The 17,750-nt window shown below is 34.4% G+C and overlaps 1 protein-coding gene across 7 annotated transcripts in view; it reads right to left on the bottom strand.

Moving 5' to 3' along the window:
• The window catches only part of SWT1 (SWT1 RNA endoribonuclease homolog), a 137,567-nt gene that overhangs the window by 17,734 nt on the left and 102,083 nt on the right, over positions 1 to 17,750 (bottom strand). For 4 of the 7 annotated variants that reach the window (XM_074222224.1, XM_074222226.1, XM_074222229.1 and 1 more), the window contains exons 17-18: positions 10,422 to 10,488; positions 1,586 to 1,650 (exon numbers count right to left, since the gene is read on the bottom strand). In XM_074222224.1, the coding sequence (XP_074078325.1) occupies positions 1,586 to 1,650; positions 10,422 to 10,488 (132 nt within the window). Of the gene's footprint in view, positions 1 to 1,585; positions 1,651 to 10,421; positions 10,489 to 17,750 lie in introns of those variants that run through there. The other 3 variants (XM_074222225.1, XM_074222228.1, XM_074222230.1) reach the window with 2 other exon arrangements.

Raw genomic sequence — 17,750 nt, 5'->3', positions numbered from 1 at the left:
TGATAATTTGGCGTCAGGATTCTAATGTAAACTGTATTATATAAGAAAAAGACTGTTTTTTTTGTCATTATGGTGGCTTGTAATCCTCAGATTTATTTCATTTATTTGCCTACATTTTATTCAAATAGCTTTTCTTTATCTTAGTCATTTCATCCACTCATATAGTTTTAGCTACATTTTCATTTTATAAATAAAAAGCAAAATTAAGGCAAATCAGAGAACCACAATATCAAAATGCTAGAGAATAAAATTTATTTCCTAAGAAAAAAGGAAAATGTCAATTATATCCCCCCCCCCAGAAAAAGAAAGCATAATATAATACTTTAAAAAATAATAAAATAAGGGATAGGGACTAAAACTTAGATTTCATTGATACAAGGAACTCCCAGTGAGGAAACGCCCTCTCCCAATGCAGGCCAGCTCCTTACATGCAACCTTCAGAGTTCCCATGAGAACTGAGAAGTGAAAGTGACTTGCCTGAGGTCACAGAGTAAGTACATACAAGAAGCAACACCTAAACCCAGATCTTACTAGCTCCAAGGTCAAGTTTATCAATTACAAGAAACTGCCTTTCAGTAATTAATAGGACTTAAGAATATCCCTCTTCACATGATAATACTACCTCTTCTTAAATTAACTGTTTAATAAATTAAAACTGATAGAAAAAAATATATATATACATATAAAAAACATGTTCAGTTATTCCAGGTTAGCTAAGTAAAGAGCACTAGGTCTGTATCTGTTACTTCACAGGTTAAAGTTCTAGAATTACAACCTCGAGTCAAATCACTTAACTTCTCTAGGCTTCACCTTCCTCATCAGTAAAATTAGAATCTTATGTGCCAAATCAATATCTAAATGGGTAGTGGGAGCAGTGTTCCTTTAAGGTGTAAATTGCCAAATGAAAACAAGTTATGACTAACATTATGCTCAGAAATCTTATATAGAAATCTGCTATAGAAATGCTTAGAATCTAAGCATGTAACAGATCCAAAATAATAGCATAACAAAAAAACAAAAGGCATTCAGTTTCTTCTATTAAAAGCTTTCTGGCTGTGTCTTATATATAAAGAAAAAGTTCAAATAAAGTATTTTCAATTTTTCAAGTAAAGAAATGTTATCAAAGTTCTCATCGGCTATGTATCTTAGAAATTGCTTTGGCTAGATTAGAAAAAGTAAGTGAACAGAACCTCAATACTGTCCAGAATAAAACTCCATTTCAAGGAAAACATAGTGACTCATTCTTAGTGGTTTCCAAGTCTATATGAAAATTTAGGTACAAAAGAACAGAATGAAGAAACACTAGAATCAACAATAAAATGAAAGCAAAAACTACATTATACTGATCTGAAAACTACTCAATCTGCTTTATTTTTCAGTGCTTTCTGTCAAAGTCATTCATTACAAAACACATCCAACAATTTCAGGACTAAGAGCAAAAAAGAAATAAGTAATTAAAAATATGAAATGAAAACAGTCTAATAATCAAAGTACTTCAAGATAATTTGAAAATCACAACTGCTCCAAGTAACTTTGACATCAACTGGCTTACTCTGATTATAGATTTAAGCCACAGATAACTTACCGATATTCAGTCTGTGACACACACTCATAAAGTTCCCGGGCAGTAAAGTTGATATAGCTATTTGCCTAATAAAAAAGAGCAAAAACATAATTATTAAAATTGTACACTAACTCAAATTAGAACTGCCCCATACACTGAGATGGGAGGATTTAAAATATCTGGAAATTCAATTAAAATGACCAAATACAAAATATCTACATTATAAAGAAAACCTTCCACATCTCTCATACTCACCTTGAACAAATTAGGAAACATTCCAATCTCATACTCATTCTCCCAACCAATTATTAAGTCCCCAAATTCCAAAGTAGATTTGGAAGTAAAGGCATACAATAACACCTTGATCCCCATGAATCACTATCCCTGACCCTCTAAAAATGAGACAGACAGCATTTCTAATGTACAGCAGAGATAGAACTTTTTCTATACTTTGTGGAAAGTAGAGAAGTAAATGGCAATAGTGCCATATCAGCTCCCCAAATGGAGATAGATTTGATGGTCTACAACATGCCATTCCAATCTCTGACTGTGAAGTATATCCTTTTATAAAACTTTTTTTTGCACATACAAGTCTTATATGTAAGTTTCTTTTTACTCATTCTAATGAAGACAAGGAGTTACCAAATATAATCACTCATTTGAAGAGGCTTTGAAAATTAATAAAGGAATTAAAGTGGATAGAAAAAAGTAATCAAACTTTTGTCATTTTTAAACTCAAACTCAGGGAACCCTCACTCTAAATTGTTGCAACCAGTGGTCTTAATTTACTTACTCAGATGAACTATATCCTAGGATATAAAAGAACTAGTAGGTGTGACTGCTAACCTATTTCCAATGATCTTTAAAAGGCTATAGAGAGGGGCAGCTAGGTGGTGCAGTAGATAGAGAGTACCAGATAAAGCACTGGCCCTGGAGTTAGGACAACCTGAATTCAAATCTGACCTCGGACACTATAATATTGACCTAGCTGTGTGACCTTGGGCAAGTCACTTAACTCCATTGCCTTGCAAAAATTAAAAAAAAAAAGGAAAAGGCTGTAGAGAGTTAGAGAGCTACTACTAGATCAAATGCTGTCCCAATTTTCAAAGAGGGAAGAGGACAAGGCCTGCAAATTATAGGTCAGTGATCTTGATTTTGATTCCTGGCAAAATTTTAAACTATATTATTAAAGAACTGGTTACTGAAGATCTAGAAAAGGAAATGGTGAGTTAGGAATGGTTTATCTGATAGAGAACATTATAAAAATGCAAAATGGGTAATTTTTATTACATTAAATTAAAAAAGTTTTGCACAAATAAAATCAAAATGCAACCCAGATTAATATGGAAATATGTTTAACACAGTTATACATATATAACCTCTATCACAGTACTCACTGTCAAGGGGAGAGTGGAGGGAAGGGAGAAAAATTTGGAACTCAAAAAGTTGCAAAAAATGGATATTGAAAACTATGCATGTAGTTGGAAAAATAATTATTTTTTTTAAAAAGAGAGAAAAGGAAATAGTGATAAATCCCAGCTAAGTTCCATCAAGATCACATCATACCAGTCTGACATATTTTTCTTTTTTTCCACCATGACTATATTAGTATTCAAGAAACTGGTGTCAATACATTTGAAGTAGTCCCTCCCATTACTCTTATAAGAAGGTATGAAGTGTAGGCTAGGTAACAGGTCAATTAAGTGTTTCTGGAAATGGCTGAATGGATTGAAAGAAAGCCTTCAGTGGTGTTCCCTGACCATATATTGTGGAATGATTTTTAAAATGACTTGGATAAGGACATAGATGGCCTAATTATCGATTCTATAGATGACAAAAGGCTGGGAAGGATAGCTAATAAACTGATGACAATCAAAACTGAAATAAATTTATGTTGACAGGCTCCAAAACACTGGTCTGAATCTTATAACATTTTAAGGGACAAATATAAAATCTTATGCCTCATTTCAAAGACACAGCTGCGTGAATAAAAGATTGGGGCTTGTTGACTAAACAGTAAATTCATCTGAAAAAGATATGAGGTTCTAATGGATTACAAATTTAATTGATCTAAAGAAAAGTAATGCATAACTTTCAAGAACAAGAAGTTGATAGTACATTCTAATCTGCCTTTATTAGGACACAATATCAGAATATGTGTTCAGTTCTGAGCACTACAAAGGAAGGACACTGGTAGATTAGAGAGTGTCTGGAGGAAAACAATCAGAAAAGTGAGGGGGAGCCCCCCATTTCATGAGAGAGGACCATTAATTAACAAAATTGGGGAGGTTTAACTTGGAGAATATTTAGGGGGGGAAGACAAATGCTTTCTTCAAGTATCTGTAGGGTTGTCAAAGGAAGAGGGACTCCCCACTTTCCCTTCCTGAGCCCTTTGGGGAACAGAACTAGTACTAATAGATAACAGTTGAAAAGAAGAAAGCTTGAGTTTGTAGATCAGGGAAAACCTCTTCTTCATAATTAAAGTATGCAAAAGTAGAATGGGTTGACTTAGGAGAGAGCAGGTTCTCAACGAAGATCTTCAAACTAGAGCCAGGTGATCCCTTGTCCAGTAGGGTGGAGGGAGGCTTCTTTTTTCATATATGGCTCTGACCAGACAATTTATAAGGTTTCTTACAACTTTGAGGTTCTGTGAAACACTGATCTTAATATAATAACAGTTAAGGATCCATGACCTTGTTCATTGTAGAACTGAGTACTCCCTTTACTAATAGCAACCACAGTACCTTTAAGTCTTACTGGATAGTAAAATTCATTATTCTGTGGCCAACTTAGCAATGAAAACCTCTAAATTCAGTCTGGCTGAGTAATCACTGGAATTATACTCTCAATTTATCTTGTTTGGTAAAAATCATTACAGTTTATCTTTTGCTGATATAAGACTAGAACAATTCTGCCTTAACTCAATGTCACAATGAGACAAAGATGATAAAATTTGGTGAATGACAGCTCAATATAATGGATAAATAGTTATTATCAAGAGTTACACTTTAGTGTCCTATTGTAATTGGTTACTGTTAGGTTTCATTTCCTACTACAAGAAAACCTCAGGAATTCTAAGACACAGGAAAAATGGCTAATCTTAATAAAATGTTTGATTTATAGAATTTTTAAAAAGTGAAGTACTTTTGTTACTATCATGAAAAGTTGGCACATAAAATATCAGTAGGTATTAATGAGTTACGTTAGTTAATAAAATTCATGATGTCTGTGATGATATAAAAGTCCTTTAAAATACAAAAATTAATTAAAGTTGTAAGCATTTTGGAAAAATCCATGATTTATTAAATCCTTAGTTTGATAAAGCTACTGATTTTAGGTTGTGTTGAAAACTTCATTTATATTGAAGACTTCAAAAATTTACAGAGAAAAGAAATATTTTGAACTTCTTATTTAATACAGGATGAGGAATAGACTTGTAATTTCAATACTATAGAACCTTTTCTTATGCAACATCAGAACATTACCTAGAGAACTGAGAGGTTAAGTGACTTGCCCAGAATCACACAGGACATCTGTATCAGAAAGCAAAATTTGAATCCAGGTCTTCCTGGTTTTGAGGATAACACTTCCATTCACTATATTATAGTACCTGCTTCTCTCTTTCCTTAATATGGTATCTTAAGTGATCATAAATTCTTAGAGTCCAAAATAATATAAAATATAGATTATAAGTTTTATTTTTATAAACAACATGTTCTGATGATGTATCACTTTAAATTTTAAAAAATGATGTTCAAGTAGATAAGATGCTAATGTGACAAAGAGAAAAGTACTTTTAAAAGTAAAAAAATACTTCACAGCAGATCATGTTTTTGATGGAGGTAAATAGATTTCTGCATAAATGTCATGATATGTTCATGTGAAATATGTTTTATTCTCTAATCATGAGCACAAACTTAAATAGAAATAAAGGTCACTAAATCTTATTTCCATAAGGCTCCCTGCGAACTACATATTGACTAAGAAAAGCACATATTAACATTATATTCTGGTGTATTTTTATTTATTTTGTTAATTAATTTTACTCTGGTTCTAACCTCAGTCTCACTTGGGAGTGTTGTTCACCTTTGACACTTCTATGCTAGAATTTCTATAGGTGATAAAATTTTATTCATGTTATTGTTTAGTCATTTTTCAGTTGTGTCCAATTTTTCATGACCCCCTTTTGGTGTTTTCTTGGCAAAATAATGGAATGATTTGCCATTTCATTCTCCAGCTCATTTTATAGCTGAGAAAATACAAAGGCAAAAAGGTTTAAGTGACTTCTTCACAGTCACACAAAAGTTGGCTTCAAATTCTTCCTGACACTTGTTGCTTAGCTGACCCTTTAGCAAATTATGCAGCTTCTCCCAAATCTAAGTTTCCTCATTGTTAAAAAAAAAAAATTAGTGTTCCAATTGATCAATAGCCAAAGGCAGTTCTCAAGAGGAGAAATCAAATCTACAAACTTACATGCTCCAGATGATCACTAACAGAAAATACAAATTAAAAAAAAAAATAAAAAAATTTAAAAATTTAAAAAAATAAAAATTAAAGTAATTCTGGGGTTCTACCTCATATCATTATTAAAACTGACAAAAATATAAAATGAGAAATGTGGGAAAGTTGTAGGAAAACATGTACAGTAAAGCACTGTTGGTGGATCTGTATGCTGGTCCTGTATTTCAGAAAACCATTCAAAGTTATGTCCAAAAAGTTACTGAATGGTATATATCCAGTGATCCAGAGATACAATTACTAGGCTTATATTCTCAAAGTCAGCAAAAGAAGAGGAAAAGGAACCATTTGTAAGAAAATGTTTTTAGCAGTCCTTATTGTGATGGCTAAGAATTTTGAACTAAGGAAATGACTATCAATTGGAAAATGTCTGAAAAAATTAAAGTATCTAATGGAATACTATTTTACCAAAAGAAATGAGCAAAGAAACAGTTTCAAGGAGTCTAAGAAGACTTGTATGAAATGATGCAGAATGAAATAAATAGAACCAGGTGTACAATTCATACATAACTACTATCTAAAAATCAGCAACTTTCAAAGACATAGGAACTCCATTCAACATAATGACCCAACCATGATTCCAGAGAATTGATGATGAAGAATATTCACATCATGATAGAGGGGAGATGGACTTAATGAATAGGATGCACATTTTTGGATATGACTGATGAGACAATTTGTTTTATCTGATTATTAGTATTATTGTGAATATTTATTACAAAGGTTTTTCTTTCAACTTAAGAGGAAGGTGGGAAAAAGAAAAACCTAGATGCTTGCTAGTTGAAAAAATTAAGAAAAAAAGGAGGAGGTTGCACTAGATGGGTCTCTGTAAGCTCCTAGCTAGCAATAGATTTCTGATCTTATGAATAAATACAATATTTTCAAATACATAACAATGCTAATGACTTAATACTTAAAAATATAATTTGACCTCTCTAGATCTCAGTTCATCTATAAAAAAGAAAAGATTGTACTTAAAGGCTTTTAAGGTGCATTTCAGTTAAAAATCTGTAATCTTATGAATTGAAGGAAAAAATCAGACTGATTCAGGATGGTTTTTTTGGCAACTCGATTAACTTCTGGGCTAAAACCAAAAAAAAAAAGTTCTTTATAATTCAAAACATAATGGTACTTGCTTTCTTGTCCTATAGACATTCAAGGTCAAGGAAAAAAATCCACAATAATCCCAGTCTCTACTTATTTTTGCATTTTATCCTTGAATTAAGGACCCCTGACATTTCCAATGCTGCCCCCAATGACACTGAATTGAGGTCACCAAATATTGACACAAGTACAGATGACAGGATTCAGGAAAAGGGAAATTAATTTGTTCTTTATCAGCTGCCTTCTATGGAAAACATCTAATAACTTATAAAAATAAGTTAAAGAACTAAATATGCATCTAATAACTCAGATACAAAATGATTCCTTGAACCTGAAAGTGTTCACAGAGGTACTCTAAAAAAAATACTATGCAAATAAAGGTAAAAAATTGGAATAATCTAACCAGAAATGTCTTGTCTCACTATTTTAATTAAGAGATACTATCATATTCTTAAAACCACAAAGAACATAGCTGAATTTAAAAAAGAGAAATATATATACATATGTGTATATATATATATATATATATATATATATATATATATATATATATATATATTTCTCTTTTGTTAAATTTTTTTATTTAAGGCAATGGGGTTAAATGCCTTGCCCAAGGTCACACAACTATGTAATTATTAAGTGTCTAAGGCCACTCAGGTCCTCCTGAATCCAGGGCTGGTGCTGTGTCCCCTACACCACTTAGCCACCCCTGATATATTTTTAAATATACTAGAAGTTTCATTTCTGCTACAAAATGAAATTGTCAGAAAATCTATTTAGTGTGGCTACAATTTGAGGATGCTGCAATTACATAGTAACAGGATTTATTTTCATGTCAATAATACAAAAGGTTAAAAGACTGAAAAAGGAACATTAGACATGGTCATTAAAGATTACTGGTAATTGAAAAGGGTAGTTGCAGTTGAATGATGTAGTAAGTGAGAATGCAAAGTAGATTAGAAGAGGTGAAGAATTAGGAGTGTCAGAGTACTAAGGAAGTAGCACAAGATGATTGCATCAAATGAGACTTTTCAAGGATAGAGGATATATGGGGGCATGTTTATAGATAGCAAGGAAGAAAGTGGGAACTAGGGAGAGACTGAAGATAAAAGTGGTGATGACAGTGGAGGCAGTGTACTGGAAAATATTCTGCTCTTGATAATTAAAGCATGAAAATGATAGTTCAAGCATTTATAATTACTCCTGTAATGCTCTCTTTGAGATGGTGAAGACTTAAAGTTCTTAGCCTGTTTTGGATGAAACTTGAGTTCAGGTTCTATTACTATCTGTGTTCAAGACATAAGGACAATAAATCCACAATTAAAATGTAGATGTTAACAATATACATGCATAGAATTTTACACATGAGATGATTAAGGACTAGAAAAGTTAAATGATGTCCAAGATCACATAGCTACTAAAAATTGAATTCAATTTAAGTATAAAGACATTCTAATACAACGGAAATAATAGATTTTAAATTTAAAGTCCTTGGTTTGAATCTTAAATCTAATTCTACCAATTTGAAAATCAGTTTTTTATCTGTAAAATAATACCACTTCACCAGATTGCTGTGAAGATAGTAGTATTCTGGAAACATTATGGTAGAATATAAAATTAAGTTGTCAAGAATAAGCCATGAGGACAGCTAGGCAGTGCAGTGGATGGAGTATCAGCCCTCGAGTCAAGAGGACCTGAATTCAAATGCAGTCTCAGACACTTAATAATTACCTATGTGATATTGGTCAAGTCACTTAATCCCACTGATTTGCAAAAAATCAAAACTAAACAAAAATAAGCCATGGTCCCTACCCTCAAAGAAATAAATATAATGCATGGATACTACATGATAGGTAAATGAGAGTTACAAATTGCTTTCTGAGGTCAGAGTGGCAGGGGAAAAAAATCATAAATTAAAATCAGGGAAGACTTTTTGGGAAAAGGTAGGTTCTTGGTCTTCAAAGGATTGAATTCCTTTGAATTTAAAAGACAAAAATGACAATGAAGGTCATTCCAAACATGTGGACTTTCATGAAGAAATTGGAAAAGTATAGAAAAGATGATCCAGTATGTCTATAATTCAATGTGAGTGGAAGGCAGTAGCAAAAGGTTAGAAAAGGTTAACTGGTAAAGCTGGGTCTAAAATTCAATATTGTACTAGAGGTGATAGGCTAGAGAAAGGATCCATCAGTTCCAGTGTCAGCATAAAGAAAATAAAATGTCAATTTAAGAGGGCTCTGGGTAGCTGGGGTGGGGACTACCAAAATGAAATGACCCTATCTGTACACATCTAATATGTTTAGCAAATTTATCAAACACTGATGAAAACCACATAAAAGAATAGTCTTTGCATGAAAAGTCTCATTTAAAGACAAAAGACAATGTTTGGCCTAAAGAAATTATGAAAAGAAAATTTCAGAAACATTGGGTGGATTGGGTAGACATGGGTGTTCAAACAACACTCTAAATTTTCGCTATAATGATACTCTCAAGTTTATGCCCTTAAAGTTGAGACTGTAAAATATTGTTATTCTAGAATTTCTAGTAATTCAAACCTTACGGGAAAAAATCAATGTATAGCAAAAAATAAAGATTAGAAAATAGTGTTATGTAGAAAGCTCCAATGTATATCCTAGTAAGCAGTTAAGGTGGGAGTTGTGCAACTGATGATTAAATAAAAGGTGCTGAAGCATCATACACTCAAAGTAATAAAATAATTTTAAAGTAATATAAAAATGAATTTACTTTTATTGCATTTTTAAAAACATTTCAGAGCTGGAAAGAACATCAAAAATAATTCTTTTTTTTGGTTTTTTTTTGCAAGGCAAATGAGGTTAAGTGGCTTGCCCAAGGCCACACAGCTAGGTAATTATTAAGTGTCTGAGGCCAGATTTAAACTCAGGTACTCCTGACTCCAGGGTCAGTGCTCTATCCACTCTATCCAACTAGCCGCCCCTAAAAATAATTCTAATCTATCATTTTACAGATAAGGAAACTCAGACATAGGCAAGTGGCCTGTTGACCCAAGATTACAAAGATGGTTAGTGAAACTCCCAATACATGTTTTTTTAATTAAAAAGTTTTTTAATTCCTAGGAAAATATTCTTTCAAATTCATCAGTATTCCTCTTTCTATCACTTACAGCCATCATCTAAAAATTACTTTTTTTGTTTTTATGTCATGTTAAAACTATTTGATTTGGAAAAGAGATAAAAATATAAAAGATCTCTCATACCTCATTAGTCACTAGGAAGTTATAAAGGGTCTCAATATCTTGATAACAACTATGTGGGGCCAAAATCCTGAAATGAGGAAAAACAAAATGATTAATTTCTCTATAGGATATTCTAGAGGTTCTGACAAACATGGTTACAAATAGAATAGTTGTATGGTAATCATAATATCAATTTACAGAGAAGCAATATTAACTTATATTTACCACTTTACAGTTTGTAAATTTGCACTTTATAAGGACGATGTAATTTACATCACACAAAATACTGTAAGATACGACAAATATTCAACCATTTTACATATGAGGAAAAGGAGGCTCAGAGAAGTGAAGTGATTGCCATGGACAGAAGTGGAATTTGAAATCAAGTTCTCCTGATTCCAAGTTTAATAATCTATTTCAGTCCTCTGGACAATTATGAACTATTTTTGATGCTATCAATTACATCTGTCAGTAGGGCAAAAAATTATTGCCCTCAAGAAGTACACTTTCTAGCAAAGAAGACAAGATGTATATAATTAGGTACATATAATATCTATGAAGGTCACCTGAAATGGAAAGGCATTAGCAGTTGTTGAAAACAGTAAAAGCTTCCTGAAGAAGTTCATATTTGGAGCTCAGTCTTCAAGAAAGCCAAAGAATTTAAGAAACAAAAGTGAGGGAGCAGAACATTCAAGACATGGTAAACAGTACAAAATCAGAGAGGTAAGAGATGAAATGTCATCTTCTAGGAACCACAAGGGAGCCAGTGAAGCTGGATCATAGATGGATGAAAATTATGGACTTAGAAGGCTGAAAACGCCAAACAGAGGAAAATCTACTTAATTCTGAACCTAAGAGGAAGTCGCTGGAGTCCACTGAGCAGGAAGCTGGCCAGTCAGACCTGGGTTATAACAAAATCATCTAGGAGCTGTGACAGAATGAAGAGGGAAGAAATCTGACAGAGAAAGAAAAGTAGAAGGCTATTGTATGGAAAAAGGGACATATATGAAAGATGTTAAGACAGAACAAAATTTAGTTACAAACTGGACATATGAGATAAATGAGTGGAAAGTCGAGTATAACATAAATGGTCATGAGTCTGGATGCCTGGGAGTACAGTGGTACACATAATAGTAAATTTAATTATATAACTGGAGGTCAGGGGGAGAGAAGAGTTTGAGAAAAAAAGATTACACTAAGATAGTATTCTGTTAAAATGTTACTGTTAATGATTGTTATAACTTATGAAATCAGAAAAATTAAATCAAATATTTTTTCACATGAAATTAGTTACAGATGAATTACAATGTCACAATATTTCTCAAAATTAACTGAACTATAAAACATATTTCATCTTGCAAGATTTAGATAAAGCTTCAAGATTTCATATAAAAGATTTTTTTTCTGATACAAAAGATATAGAGATAGCAGTTAAGTCCTGAAACTATGATTTTATTGATAGAACTACCAGGTAAAGAAATTTCAATCTCTCAATCCTGCAACTTAAAGAGTCTTAGAAGACTTCCTAGAACACAGAGGATAAGCCATTTGCTCAGGAACATAACAGCTAGTCTGTTAAAACAGAATTTGAAGTCAAGTATTGCAGGCTCCAGAGCTGGTTCTCTATGCACTATGGTAATTTGCCCAAGAAAAAAAAAATCTAGCTAAAAGTGAAAGATTACATAAAATTCAAGTAAATACAAAGATTCTCCTTTACTTAATAAAGTCCTCTAAGAAAAGCTTGGAATTATTAATTCATGGGCAATTACATTACTTGAACAATAACAAAGATAATATTAAATAGGGGATTCCTAAGGGCAACCAAAGTGTCATTCCTTTTAGAATTTGATAGTAATGTTTTAATTCTTTTATCAAGAGGAAAATTTCCTTCTCTTTCAGAAAATAAAAGGGTCAGTCATAGAGGTAGTAATTATTTAATCAATTATTTGAGAAATTCATAATCCTTTGACATCTAATATAACATCCTCAGAAATGAGATTACTGCCTAATGCAGTTAATTCCATTTTTGGATATGCGAAAAATGAATATTTCTCTTGTATTTAATAACTGCTGTATTAGAACCAACGTTCCCCCCCCCCTTTTCTCTGTCCTCAGCCAAAAAAAAAATCAACCAGTACAGGAAATTTTTCTCATAGATATAACCAAACCAAGATCTCATCAGACAGTAAAATACTAATTTGGAGCTAATGAATATATTCTTACTCATTGTGCTCAGACATGTCTGAGAAAATATTGATTCTCCATTTTGTTAAGACAAATCATCCAAATCTCGGTCAATGAAATGTCAAAAGTCATATACCCAAGTCTTTCATTTTAATATAACCCACTTCCCATTATATTAACTAGAATGCTTGGCACCTCTCAAGAACATTTTCTCTTCAAAAGGACATGTAAGCTAAGCTGTGAGCCCACTGCCATCAGGGATCTTTGGTGTAAGAGAGTTGGACAAATTATCATCCTTTATTAATAAACAGGTTGATATTAATAAAATTATTAAATTACCAAGAACTATGTTTCTTAAACTTTTTAAAGCAACACAGATAACTTACACTGTTTGGAAATTCTCTTCTATGTAAATGTCATAATTATGTCTCCCTCCTTGCAAAATCTAGTCTACTGTACTTGCACTGGTTCTTCCTTTTGGAGAAAGAATAAGAATTCTAATCTCTATTCTATTAGAAAGTCTTTCATATATTTGAATCCAGCTAAAAACCGATCTAAGCCATCCACAGTTCTTCAACTGGTACTTTTTATGAATAAATGAATGAAAGAATAGGGGAATGCATGAATAGGTGGATACATATTAGAAACTTACTAGGTACAGGTTTTATGCTAAGCAATGGGAACATGTTTAAAAAAATAATCCTTTCGTTGAGTTTACATATCACAAAGAAAGACAATACATATTGAAGTACACAATGCAAAAAAACAGAATTTTTTTTGAGTAGGTAGAAAGCTAAGAAAGGTAAGAAGAGGTGGCAAAAAGCTAAAGCACAAATTAGTTGGTTAATCCAGCAGTGGTCTGGCTTACACAGTTCAAGTCCATTGCTCTAGAGGGTTAGGTGTTAGGGCTGACACCGCAAAAATGAGTGAATGTGGGTCTGCAATGGAAGACACTGACCCAAGTGGGAAAGAGCAGGTCTATGGTGTCAGGCAGATAGGGAGCTGGCTTAGGAGGATAAGTGTGACAGACAAACAGGATGGCAAATTGAAGTACAGTGAAATATGGCTATATGGTTCCGAGTCCCCTAATGATTCCTGGTCATCTCTAGTAAGTACTCCAGTGACTTATTTGCTGAATTGAACTTTTGTCTTAAAATGTGGTGTCCCAGGCTGAATTATATGATACTTCAGGGTTGTGATTATCAGAAGGATAATTGCTAACCTTTGTTTCTGAAGACAAAGTCTTTTTCCTACAGACTATGATCTAAACTAGAGAATTTTTTTTAGGTTTTTGCAAGACAAATGGGGTTCAGTGGCTTGCCCAAGGCCACACAGCTATATAATTATTAAGTGTCTGAAACCAGATTTGAACCCAGGTACTCCTGACTCCAGGGCTGGTGCTTTATCCACTGCGCCACCTACCTGCCCCTAAACTAGAGATATTAAATTCTCAAATGGGGTCCTACCCAGCCTTAAATATAACTGGGAAATGTTTAACAAAAATAAATAATGGGTCAATTATTTGGCACTAATATATACCATTAGCAACCATCCTCAAGGTTTAAAACAAACCATCATTCTCTGGATAGCTAACAAAAGTCAATGAGGTCTAAAAAAGAATTAGTCAAAAAAAAGAGTATCAATTAATGCCAGATAATCTGTTTTGGTCAGATTATACAGAGAATATCATTCAATCCTGGATACCATGTTCTAAAGAAGACAGTGACACAATGACATGAAATCCTACCCAGGTAAGCTCCTTTAAGGAGTAAATGCGAAAAGTCACAGGATGCACCTGGAATGTTGAAAACATATCCATTTTATCTGCTCTGGATTTATGTGACTTGCTTGCCAGTCAAATTACTCTTAATCATTCCCATATCCTAGATCCTTGCTTTTTCCTCCTCAGAACCTTTACTCATTTACAGAGCTTGCCTGTGTGTTTGCCCTCTCTGCCAACTGCTCATTGAACATTTCGAACTCAATGTTTAAAAACTGTCTAAGCTCAATGTATCCAGAAGTCAAGTCAGCAAACATCTATTCAACATGTCCTCTTGTATTGCCCTAAGTGGTGGGGGCAGCTACATGGTGACAGAGATAGAGTTCCAGGCCTGGGGTAGGAGATTCATCTTCCTGTGTTCAAAGCTGGCCTCAGATTCTTACTTGTTCTGTGACCCTGGGCAAGTCATTTCACCCTATTTGTTTCAGTTTCCTTATATGTAATATATGCTGGGGAAGGAAATGGCAAACCATTCCAGTGTCTTTACAAAGAAAATTTCAAATGGGGTGGGTCACCAAGAGTCAGGTGGAAATGACTGAACAACAACAGTATTAAGAACTAGAAATATAAAGAAAGGGAAAAACAAAGGCCTTGCCCTCAAAAGCTCAGATTCTAAATGAATTAATTATTTTCCTCCCAAAACCAATTCATACTCTGACTCTTTCTTTTTCTGTTTAAAGTAGCACCTCACAACTATCAGATGAGCTAATATGAGCTAATATGACAGAAAAGGGAAATGATGGTGGTTGGGCGGGGGGGGACGTAGGAAAACTGGAACATTAATGCACTGATGGTGGAGTTGTGAACTAATCCAAACATTCTGGAGAGCAATGTGTAATTCTGCCCAAAGGGCAACATACCCTTTGATACAGAAAGATCACTACTAGGTCTTACCTAAAGAAAGAAAAAAAAAAAAAAAAAAAAGGAAAGACTCACATGTATAAAAATACTCATCGCTGTTCTTTTTGTGGTGGCAAAGAATTGGAAACTGAGGGGATGCCAATCAACTGAGGAATCAGTTGAACAAATTGTGGTATATGAATGTGATCCATTGTAAGAAATTACGAGCAGATTTCAGAAAAGCCTGGAAAGACTTACATGCATTGATGCACACATTAATAACAATGTACACATTAATAACAATACTGTGAGATGATCAACTAGACTAAGCTCTTCTCAGCAAAACAGCAATTAAGGACAGTTCTAAAAAACTTGTGATGGAAAATGCCATCCATATCCAGAGAATGAACTATGGAGTCTGAATGCAGATCAAAGAATATTTTCACTGTTTTAAATTTGTTTTTGCCTTCTCCTAGTTTTTCTCTTTTGTTCTTATTCTTCTTTGACAGCATGACCAATATGGAAATATATGTAACACGATTCTACATGTATATCAGATTACTTGCTATCTTAGGGTGGGGGGAAGGAAGAGTTGGGGGGAGTACAAAAATGAATGCTGAAAATCATCTTTAGGACTTCCGGCCAAGATGGTGGAGAGAAGACAGGCACAGTTCTAAAGTCTCCTGATCTTTCCCCATCTATCATATGAAATAAACCTCTTAACAGAAATCTGACCCACAAAACCCAGAAAGAAAAGGAAAGAGAAAGAACATCTACCTCAGGATTTGTCTCCCTCAGCAGCACTGGGTGAATTCAGGTGGGTGAGTCTGGGTGCAGAGGGCAGATCAGCCTGGGATCTGCCAGATTAGCAGCTGAATTGGAGCCGGGGAGTCTAAGGGCCCAAGAGCTGGACCTGCTGAATCAGCGGTGGGGCGAGCAGAAGCTCGCTGACCCTCTGGAGCTTGCCAACAGGGCTGGGGGGGGGAGTTCCGGTGCAGGATAGCTGCGGACACCATCCCTGGGCTCCTCTGGTCTGAGGAACTCTGAGCCCAAGAGGCCATTGCTGCTGAGACCCCTTCCCAGAACAAACAATTGCAAACTACTTCTGCCTCAGGCCCAGGTGTGTGAGCACAAGAACCAGCCCAGCTGAGGAATGACCTCAGGCCAGGGTAAAGCCCGCCACTGATTGAAGGCAAAAGGATTCAATAGTTCCAACTCCTCCCTTCAAGCTAAGGGAGAAGGCCTCAATCAAGGTCACAGACACTCCAGAGAAAGCAACCAGCACCTCCTACTGGCCAGCTGAGAAACTGCACTCAGGGAATAAAGCCTTTAGTGATCCCAAGCCCCTGTGAACCAGCCCCTCCAAAACTCAGGTCTCAGCAAAATGAAGAAGGGTCAGCGGAAAGGTGGATCCATAGAAAAATTCTTGGAAGGAAAAGACCCTAACTCAGAGAGACCTAGAACCTCTGAGGAAAATACAATCTGGTCTTCAGCACAGAAAGACTTCCTTGAAGAAATAAGGAGTTTAAAAATCAACCGGAAAATTTGGGAGAGACAATTAATACCTTGTAACAAGAAAACAAATCCTTAGAAAATACAATTGGACAAATACAAAATGAGAATAAATCTCTCAGATCCTCAATTGGGCAAAAGAAAAAAAGGAAATAATTCTCTCAAAACCTCAACTGGTCAAATGGAAAGCTCTTTCAAAAGTAGAATTGACCTACTGGAAAAGGAGATGCAAAAGGTTAATGAAGAAAACTCCTCCCCCCAAAAAAAGAATGGAGTCTACAGAAACTAATGACTCCATGAGACAGCAAGAGCCAGTTAAACAAAAATCAAAAAATTTAAAAAATAGAAGAAAATGTAAAATACCTCATCAGCAAAACCACTGACCTCGAGATTAGGTCAAGAAGGGTTAAGCTGAGAATTATTGGATTTCCTGAAAACATTGAAGAGAAAAAAGGCCTGGACTTAATATTATAAGATCTAGTGATGGAAAACTGCCCTGATATCATGGAATCAGAGGACAAAGGAGATACTGAAAGAATACATCAATCCCCTCCAGAAAAAGATCCTAAAATGAAAACACCAAGGAATGCTGCAGCCAAATTCCAGAACTATCAGATAAAAGAGAAAATCCTGCAAGCAGCCAGAAAGAAACAATTTAAATATCAAGGATCCACAGTAAGGATCACTCAGGACCTGGCTGCATCAACATTAAGGGAGCAAAGGGCCTGGAAGGAGATATTTCGAATAGCAAGGGAGCTTGGAACGCAGCCAAGAATCTACTATCCCATGAAGCTGAGCCTTCTCTTCCAGGGGAAAAAGATGGACATTTAACGAAATGGAAGAACTCCAAAAATTCCTAATGGAAAGACCATAGCTAAATAGAAAATTTGGAAATCAAACAGGAGGTTCAAGAGACACATGAAAAGGTTAAAGGGGGGGGGCAGTAAAAGAAAAAAATCTGCTATTCAATAAGTTGAAACTGGTTATATTTCAGCATGGGGAAAAAGATTTTCATAAATCTTGAGAATTGTAAC

Source organism: Macrotis lagotis, chromosome 2 (genome assembly GCF_037893015.1).
Source record: "Macrotis lagotis isolate mMagLag1 chromosome 2, bilby.v1.9.chrom.fasta, whole genome shotgun sequence".
NCBI classification, from domain to species: Eukaryota; Metazoa; Chordata; class Mammalia; order Peramelemorphia; family Peramelidae; genus Macrotis; species Macrotis lagotis.
Note: the sequence above shows the minus strand (reverse complement) of the source record. Positions and strands in the feature narration are given on the sequence as shown.